Source organism: Sinocyclocheilus anshuiensis, unplaced genomic scaffold (genome assembly GCF_001515605.1).
Source record: "Sinocyclocheilus anshuiensis isolate Anshui unplaced genomic scaffold, SAMN03320099.WGS_v1.1 scaffold6, whole genome shotgun sequence".
NCBI lineage: Eukaryota > Metazoa > Chordata > Actinopteri > Cypriniformes > Cyprinidae > Sinocyclocheilus > Sinocyclocheilus anshuiensis.
The window spans coordinates 507,945-517,611 of record NW_015547668.1 but is presented as its reverse complement, the minus strand read 5'-3'; the positions used below and the strand labels follow the sequence as shown (position 1 = coordinate 517,611).

At 37.3% G+C, this 9,667-nt stretch overlaps 1 protein-coding gene across 1 annotated transcript in view; it reads left to right on the top strand.

Moving 5' to 3' along the window:
• Nucleotides 1–9,667, top strand: part of LOC107702662 (myomesin-2-like) — a 27,926-nt gene that overhangs the window by 16,113 nt on the left and 2,146 nt on the right. The window contains exons 19-26 of the mRNA XM_016505046.1: nucleotides 1,161–1,339; nucleotides 1,468–1,582; nucleotides 6,259–6,421; nucleotides 6,589–6,695; nucleotides 7,006–7,050; nucleotides 8,382–8,518; nucleotides 9,361–9,505; nucleotides 9,621–9,663. Of these exons, the coding sequence (XP_016360532.1) occupies nucleotides 1,161–1,339; nucleotides 1,468–1,582; nucleotides 6,259–6,421; nucleotides 6,589–6,695; nucleotides 7,006–7,050; nucleotides 8,382–8,518; nucleotides 9,361–9,505; nucleotides 9,621–9,663 (934 nt within the window). The remainder of the gene's footprint in view (nucleotides 1–1,160; nucleotides 1,340–1,467; nucleotides 1,583–6,258; nucleotides 6,422–6,588; nucleotides 6,696–7,005; nucleotides 7,051–8,381; nucleotides 8,519–9,360; nucleotides 9,506–9,620; nucleotides 9,664–9,667) is intronic.

The following is a 9,667-nucleotide window of genomic DNA, read 5'->3' as shown; positions in this document are numbered from 1 at the left end:
CATAAGTACTAAAATGAACGTTTCCTTCTAAAGGTTGGAGGTCTGACAGCTGGGTCAGTGTATCAGTTTAGGGTCTATGGAGCTAATTTGACTGGACTGGGTGATGCCTCGTCCCCTAGCTCTCCCTTCAAATGCGAGGCTTGGACCATGCCTGAGCCAGGTAATGCGACATGTGCACATAGTTTTACTTCTAAAATTCAAACACTATTTACAAATTTTCATGTCATGCAGCTCTGGAATCTGATTCTCCATTCTTCATATTTGAAGCAACACACTCAAGAAGTAATGATCTGTTGGCAGCATATTGTTGCACCATATAGAATCTGAATGCAAATAGACAACAATTCTTTGGCATGTTTCTCTTTTATATGGTAGTCAAATACATTTTATTTTATTTTTATTGCTCTATTTGGAGTTTATCTCAATGAACTGATGTTGGTGGAAAAGAGATCTATGAAGATTCTCCATAGTTGTATGTCTTTATTTCAACAGAAGAAAGACATATATGTTTGGCACGATATGAATATGGTGAATTTTGGTGTTTTTATGTGGTGCCCTAAGAACACCTAAGAAGTCTTACGTGTGCAAAACACACTCATGCATGAGACTTCCATCCCACAACTCTTGGCAAACATTACATGGGTACTTGTTGTTTAGCAGATTTATAGTGTTCTTACATGTTCTAACATGCTACTGTGTCACTTCAGTGATTCACTTTGTGATTCAGGTGAACTGAGTAAGATGATCAATAACCATTTTCACACAAAGAGATGCATGTTCAGATCTGGCCTGCCTTATGTCCTGATTATATTCCTCTCTCGGCCTCTCGACATTCGTGTATTGAACAGTCAAGACCAGACAAGAAATACAAAAGACCAATGTGATTCTCGTGGAAGCTGTAAAGAATGTGTTCCAGTTATATTTTACCCTAAAACTATTACAGCTGAAAATCTGAATTTAATAAGCCAGATAACAGTGATGAGAATAAGGGTGATAATTTACATGAAACTACATGGAAGTCACGTTTTCTTTGTTTCGTTTTAGGTTGAAATGACATCTGCACATACTGTATTTTCATGAGATTCACCAAAATTGATATACAACCTGATTGAAAGCAAGAAAAACTTGAGCATTGATTTCCTTGTGTTTGGCTTCGGTAGGTCCAGCCTATGACGTGACCTTCACTGAAGTAAGGGATGATTCGGTGGTGGTGGAGTGGAAGGCTCCTGTCTACAACGGCGCCAGTGCCATCACTGGATACTTTGTTGAGAAATCCAAGAAAGGCTCGGATAACTGGAGCAAAGTCAACGAAAGTTCAGTCAACCACTGCTATCTTAAGGTATCGATTTGTGCTGTCAAACTCCCATTCTCAGATATTTTGTACTATTGCTTCAGCTAGACATGGGAGTATGAATACTGTTGTGTTTCTCTATGGCTTTATCAAACGTATTGTTTGAATGTTTGCAGGTCAAGGGTCTAGAAACAGGCGAGTCTTATGGGTTCCGTGTGCGGGCAGAGAACACCAATGGCATTGGGGTGGCTTCAACCCCCTCTGACCCTGTGTGCATCAAGGCACTGTCAGGTAAACCAGTACTGTAGAGCAGAAATACTTGTGAATGAATATGCGTACTGTAACGGGGCGACAGGGTTGAGAAATCCAAGAAAGGCTCGGATAACTGGAGCAAAGTCAACGAAAGTTCAGTCAACCACTGCTATCTTAAGGTATCGATTTGTGCTGTCAAACTGCCATTCTCAGATATTTTGTACTATTGCTTCAGCTAGACATGGGAGTATGAATACTGGTGTGTTTCTCTATGGCTTTATCAAAAAGCTGTATTCATTAGAATTGTCAGAAACAGGTGAGGGTCAGACAATGGCAACAGGTATATTGAGGGCAAGACACGAGAGTAATCCGATAAACAGGCCTAGGTCGATCAACAGCCAACATAATCCAAACGGCTTGACAAGAGGGGTAATCCAATAAAATGAGCAATAGTCCAGGCGAGGAGCAAACACAGCCCGAAACAGCGAGGCAAAGGGTTAATCCAAGATACACAGGCAGAAGATCAGAAAACAGGCAAGGCAAGACTTTGACTAGGCTAAGGAAACTAGAACAAGAAACTTAAACAAGGACTGGGAACTGGCCCCGTAAAGTAGCTACGCTAAACAGCATAAATACTTAAACAATACTCGGCAGTTTGAACAGGATGTGAGTGTGTGTTTATATAGTGTGTGTGATTGGTTTCAGGTGAACGTGTGATTAGTGAAATTGAGGCCATTGCAGTGACATGTGAAAGTCTGTGTAGTGAGAAAGTCATAAAAATGGAAGAGCGACCTCTGGTGGTAATTGGACGGAAGTCCATGAACCGGATTCGTGACACGTACTTATTTGAATGGGAATATATGAATATGAATACTTAATGGGAAAAATATTACGGTCACACTAACATTAACAAACCATTAACTAGGACTTTTGCCTCGATTAACTTCTAATTTGCTGCTTATTAATAGTTAGTAAGGTAGTTGTTAAATTTAGGTACTAAATAGTGTAGATTATGGTCATGCAGAATATGTGCTGTATAAGTACTAATAAACAGCCTATATGTTAATAATAGGCATGTTAATAAGCAACTAGTTAATAGTGAGAATTGGTCCCTATAATAGTGTTACCAACCTTACAATTAAAAAAACAATCACTTTCATCTGTTTATTCTAGAGCATGTATGCACATTGAATGAACTTAAATGAAAAGCATTTTTGTGCAATTTGAGTTTAGGAATCACAATTTATGAGACAATTAGTGTTGGATTTTTTGCTTATTCGTGCATAGATTGTTTGTCGACATAGTTGATGGGGAGTACTTATAAAGAAAATTCTGTTACCAATTTCTCTCCAGCATGTCATTACAAACCCATACGACTTTGGTTCATCTTCGAAACACAAATTAAGATATTTTTTATAAAACTGAGAGGTTTCTGTCCCTCCATTGGAAGTCCAGGTAACTAAAAAGGTCATAAATGCATCGTTAAACAAATCCATATGAACCAAGTGATTTTATCCAAGTCTTGTCAAGAGATATGATCACTTTTTAATGTACAGATTTAATTTTGTCTTTTATTTGCATCTAAACAGTGATTGACACATACATAGAGCACATCACATATGGTAAACGCGAAAGCTCAAATGTGTGCATGTGGCGCGTGAGAACCAATTAGGTTTGTTCTAGCAACACATGCACAAGCTTGCATGTTTACAATATGTGATGAGCTCTGTAAGCGCTAAATTAGATCTTTTCATCAAATAAAGCAACCTAATCTCTTCACAAGACTTGGATTAAATTGATAGATTCATAATTAATTTGTATTATTTTTATATTCATATTTCATTTTTGGGTGAACTGTCCCTTTAAGGCAGTGATTCTCAATGAGAGAATATTGGGGGTGCTGGAAGATATATTTTTGAAAGGGGTTTTGTTTACAGTAAAAGATTCACACCAAGACAAGATGAAACTTGCAAGTACTTGCAAAAGAATGTGGTCTGCATCATTCTAACACATGCCAGTTTACACCAATGCGACTAGACGAGAAGAAGTATTGTTTCCATAGCAGCTACTCTTTGCTTCAGTTTTTCTGTCAGCTTTGTGTAGCACAGCTGTCGGACTTGTGAAAGCAACTTAGTGTCTAGCATCCAGAAACACGCTATAACATATACAATATAATAATAGTAAGAAGAAGAATGCTTCTTGTTTATTGATTGGCTGCTTTTTGCGATAATAATCTAATTAAAGTTTGAATGCCAAATTGCTTTGCATTTGTTTAACCCTCAGAAAAGTCATTTCTATTCACATCCCTGGGAAACTAATGATAATGATATTTTAGCTGTTAAAGTTATGGAGAACCACTGCATCAAGGGGAATTTTGTTCCAAGTCAATATGAAATGTTTTTTTTTTTTGCAGCCCCCTTTTTGCTTCCATAATGTGATGCATTTACACATGAAAAAGGATTTTTAACCAGAAAATATTGGGGAAATCATTACATAACAGAATAGAGCTAGGTTTTTGGAAAGTGTCAAGATTTTAACTGATTAGCATGGCCCAACTAGCCATGCTAATGCTAGTTTTTTTCTCAATTGACTGCTTTTGTAAAATTACTGTATATTCTGACAAAATGTTTATTTGTTTATTTATTTATTTTGCATATAGATGTTTTGCTACTGAACTTTTTTTCTACTATTTTCTTGAAGGCCATTAAAAGCGTGAAATGGACTGGAAATGGAAAATGTCTGCTGTCTTTGATGTCACATCTCAGCATAGTGACTAGTCAGTCAATCAGCTTTTTGCTGCAGCACCAGGGTGGTTAGGAATTTGTCACATGACATGTATGGCTCCAGATTGGCTCAAAAGTGCCAATGAGCAAAAACGGCAGATTTCAGTTCACATACTTCCGAGGGATGAACATGAACATGTGGCTTCCTTCAGTATGGACCTCATTGGCTTGGTGACTTTGGTCATCCATCCAGGGTGTTTCCCTGCCTTTGGCTAGAGATGATGTGATCCTCTATGGGAATATATGCTGGGTAGTTGCATTTCAGAGGTGGTTTTTTACTAGAGTATGAAGATTGACTTTTTGGAATCGTGCACAGTAAAACCAGAAGTTGCAATCAGTTTCGTCAGTTGTAAATTCATATAGTCTTTAAGCACTTACAAAACCACCCAGAATCCAGAATAGCTGAATATCAGTGGATTGAAAGAAGGGATCTGTATTTTGGATGAAATGAGAGGAGTTCAGAGCCGTGCGGGGCAGTGCGGATGGCACCATGGGTGGCGTTCTGAAGTGTCTTGGGGAGCAGCTGCCTGCACATTCACAGATAAGGAAAACGGGATGATCCAAGATGATTCATTCCGAGCAGCCTGAAAGGTTTTGAGGCTGATAAAATGCTGTCAGCCAGTAGAGTGCACTGTGGATTCGTCTGTCTATATAAAGTATGTGTGTGATGTTGTATGAGATGTTCTCCTTGTAGCACGACCGAGAAGGGAAGCCCTGTGTAGGCTGATTGGTCATAATCAGGGCTACATCGAATGTGCGCCTGCAGAACTCCACAGATGTCTGCAACAATCATTCACAAACTTCTTCACACCTTGCATGTTCATTAATTTTTATTTTATTTTTAAAACAATTTTAATATTACACTGAAAATGGTAGCATCTAAAGTCTGCAACAATCATTCACAAACTTCTTCACACCTTGCATGTTCATTAATTTTTATTTTATTTTATTTTATTTTTAAAACAATTTTAATATGCATTTACACCATTACACTGAAAATGGTAGCATCTAAATGAACTGGTTTTATTCAAATTTAAAAATATTATCCACCTATATACATTGATTTATACCAACTAATTAATGAAAGTAATCTTTATGCATTCAATCAGGTAGAAATATCTCTTTCAGGTCACAACTGCAAGTTACCACTTTTTACAGTTTACAGTAATAACTCACCTAAAATGAAAATACTGCTATTATTTTCTTGGTTTAAACTTATTCTGGAATAGTATACAACTTTATTTGCTGTGTGGAAAAAGTGAATTTCCAGAATATCCTGGCCACTTTCCAAATTATGAAAATGAATTAAAACTAGGTTTGCAAAGCCACAAAATGAGACTTAGTATAAAAGTGGTGCACACAATATTATATAATATATCATCCTTAATAAAATATATAATACGTCTTCTGAAGCCATTCTATAGCTTTGTGTGACAAACAGACAGAAATATAAGCTGATTTTTACGGAAAATGAAATAGGGTGCTCCATCAGGTTTGATTTCAATGACATTTGGTTACAAGACCAACATTGGAACCAATGGCATTTGACGTCAATGGTGTTAAATGTCATCAACGGGACGTTTTTATATGTGACATTTGTAGTCCATTTTAGATCTTCAAAGGAGCGAAATATCATCTAATTAATATTAAGATCATATATATATCCATATAAGTAATTAAATATATGAATTAGTATATGTATATTAATATATGTATATTAATATCATATATAAATATATGAATTAGAGATAATATTCATTATTTAAATCTGATAACTTTAATATTGTGTCCTCCAACTTTTTCTAATCATAGGGAACAGTACTTTTCAATAATCCCACTCTGTCCCAACTGTAAATCCGGTATATCCTATTTTTTAGTCTGCACATCTTGTTTGCTTGTGTGCAAATTCTTCTCTGTTCTGTTATGTTGAAGGCACCCAGGAAATCAAATGTGGCGTCGATGAGGAATCAGGTGACATTTATCTCTCTTTTGAGAGCTGCCAAATGGCGGAGAAATCAAAGTTTGTGTGGAAGAAGTCCTACCAAGAAATGACTGACTTCTCTAAGGGAATCATCGTGAAGACATCAGGCAGCCAGTAAGACAAACACACGTACGATGTGTCCTAACTAGATCTGGACCAGATACATATTAGCTCAAAGCATATTTAGGGCAATGCCACAGTCTGTACATATTTAATTCCGTTTGTTTTCCTTTTGTTGTCCCACCGAACAGACACTAATGTTTGCTCATTTGTTTCTTTAGCTCAACTTTGCTTTTTGAGAACCCAGACAAAGAGGATTTGGGCACATACTCTGTGTCTGTTACACATACTGATGGTGCCTCCGCCAGCTACAAGATCTCAGCAGAAGGTGAGGCCTGTTAATATATTATGACTATCACCTTCATTATTAATGCCCTTCCTCAAAATTATATAGAGAGCCAGACACTATCAAAACATTCCACTGACAGATTCGAATTTTATTTGATTTGGCTGTCGGATACTTGTCAGTGTGTTGATCTGTATTATGGATGCTACATCATCTGCAGTGAAGGGGTTGCTGTAATATTACATATTGTACAAAGATCCTTAGTAATAAAAATAATAATGCTAATAAGATTTGTGTTGTCTTCTGTTATGTCTTTGAAAGTGTTGATAGTTGCCTCTGTCCTCCATTTTAGAGCTGGAGAAGATGTTGGCCCTCAGCTATGACATACGCAACCCAAGTGAGTGACCCTGGATAGTAGAGATTGATCACAAACCATGTTCAACACATGTACGTGTACTATTCAGGGTTCCCACAGTCTTGGACATATTCCAAGCTTGTAAAATGATGGAATACAAGAAAATCCTAAAAGGTCATGGAAATGATTGTAACATTTCACAATTCGTTTTGTGGCACGTTAATTCATAGTTATTGTTATGGTATTTGGAATGTCAAAAAATGTAAGTATTATCTATTGCATAATTACCTCATGTTAATGTATAGAATCACTGTGTTTCCAAATTTTCCATAGTGTGTATACATTTTTAGTTATTCTTTGCTCTAAAAAAATTAATTGGCTAAAAATGACTTTTTCTGAGTGTAGAAATTGATCAATCTATGATTTTATCTAGATAGATGGCAATATTCAAGTATGGGAACCCTGAATTTTAATCTGCCTTGTTGCTACATTGCTTGGCAACCATAAATGACCCTGCAATAATAAATGGTATGACATGACATATTATTAATAATAATGTGACTATCTATTGAACATTAGTGTCTTTTTTTTTTTTTCAAATTACTAGTACCACTGTTTTATAAAACACTTGAGGCTGTTACAGTGATTTTACCAAAGTTAAATGGGATTAGCTCAGGTTTGCCAGGTTTTCACAAGAAAACCTGCCCAATCGCTACTCAAAACTAGCCCAATCGTGTTTCGAGGGGGTCCCCAGTTAAAAATCATGTTCCGGGGGGTAAAGTAGAAGTTTTTTGGCAGGGTTCCCCAGCTAAAATTCGCCTTCCAGATGATAAATATCATGTTATTGGAATCGCTTCAACCCGCGGACATGAAAAACAACCCGCGGCAACAGTTCAAGTAACCCAATTCCGCGGGAAAACCGCGGACTTGGCAACAATGCTTTAGCTTCATGCTGTTTCTGACACAAGCGGCAACCTTCCCCAAAAGGGTCTGGCTGCAGCTGGCGCTTGCACTCTCAGACGTGCATTCTCAGGCTTGCACTCTCAGACACTTGCGCTTCCGCTAGCGACGTCACTTGCAGTCTTTTTTATTTTGTTCTACTTATTGATTACTTTTTGTTTGACTCTTCAGAAACCTAATGGTAACGTCACGGACACTACGTCCATGTTTTTATACAGTCTGTGGCCTGACAATAGCATTTAAGCATTTCAAATTCACTATAAAAAAGGACATGGCTTATCGCTTAAAAACTCTGATATTTTTCTACATGATCGGCATGTGTTATTTCACAAGTGTAAAGTCATGCATATGAACAGTGACAACACAGAAGACAATATGTCAGATTGTCACTCATCACGTCTCTTGTGTCGCAGTTATCCCTCTGAAGACTGAACTGGCCTATAAGATTCTAGAGAGAGGCCGTATGCGCTTTTGGCTGCAAGCTGAGGGCATCTCCTCTGCTGTGACCTACAAATTCTTTGCCAATAACAAGGAGCTTGTCAACTGTGAGGTAAACAACTGCAAATAAAGTGGTACAGGCAACCACGTCTTCATTATTTCATAAACAGAAAGCAGAGTTTTATATTACCCAAAAATGAAGATTCTGTCATTATTTACTCATCCTTAGGATCCTCCAAACCCCATATGACTTTCTTTCTTCTATGAAACATAAAATAAGTTGTTTAACAGCACAGTAAAAGCATCACAAACAGCGTCCATATGACTTCTGTACTAATTTCAAAATGACTAAAGTCATTATGTACTGAAAATATTTAACTTTAGGAATACAGAAAATATCAGTATCATACTGGTTATCAGATTATTTTGAATATATATTGGCTAATATATTAAATGTAATATCGTGGTATTATATTTTTAGTGTGTATATTCTAATATCCTTTGTCCTCCAACTTAATTTTCACAAAGACAAATAATTTAATAACACTCGTTAAATGTACGTTTTAGAGGATCTCAAGATCTATCTGTGTATATATAATGATGTGATTTAAAATTTTAGTGTTTTTTTTTTTTTACAAAATAATACTGCTGCATCCCTTTCACTGAACTGAAGAGGCCAGCATGGAATTTCTGCTATAAGTAATGCCTTTTGTGTTCTGTGGTAGAAAGAAAGACATACAGGTTTTGTATTTGATTACTGAATTGTCATTCTCTGTGAACTATCCCTTTAAGCTTAGCTCCAACCTTTGCTGTGCACGAAAACATAACCAATCCAAATAAATAGATTCAGCTCTATTGCAATACTACCATCTGTTATGTTTTTCTGTTCCATTTGCATGAGCCTCCTAAGAAAAGCCCAGGAGAGAAATGTTTACCTCTCCGGCTTTTTCACAGCAAACTAAAATGAGTCACGATGCAGCTACAGGCATTATTGAGATGGTGATGGATCATTTCACTGACGACAGCGAGGGCACTTTCACCGTGCAGATCCAAGATGGCAGAGCCAAGGCCCAGTCCTCTCTGGTGCTGATCGGAGACGGTGAGAGCCAGCATCGCTCTAGGGCTTCTGCAGCTCTCATCTTGAGATATTGCGCTCCTCTGTTGAACTCTACTCACTGACCTCTTATAGTTCCTGCTTTATTTTCCTTTTCCAGCCTTCAAGGCAGCGCTGGCTGAGGCGGAATACCAAAGGAGGGAGCAC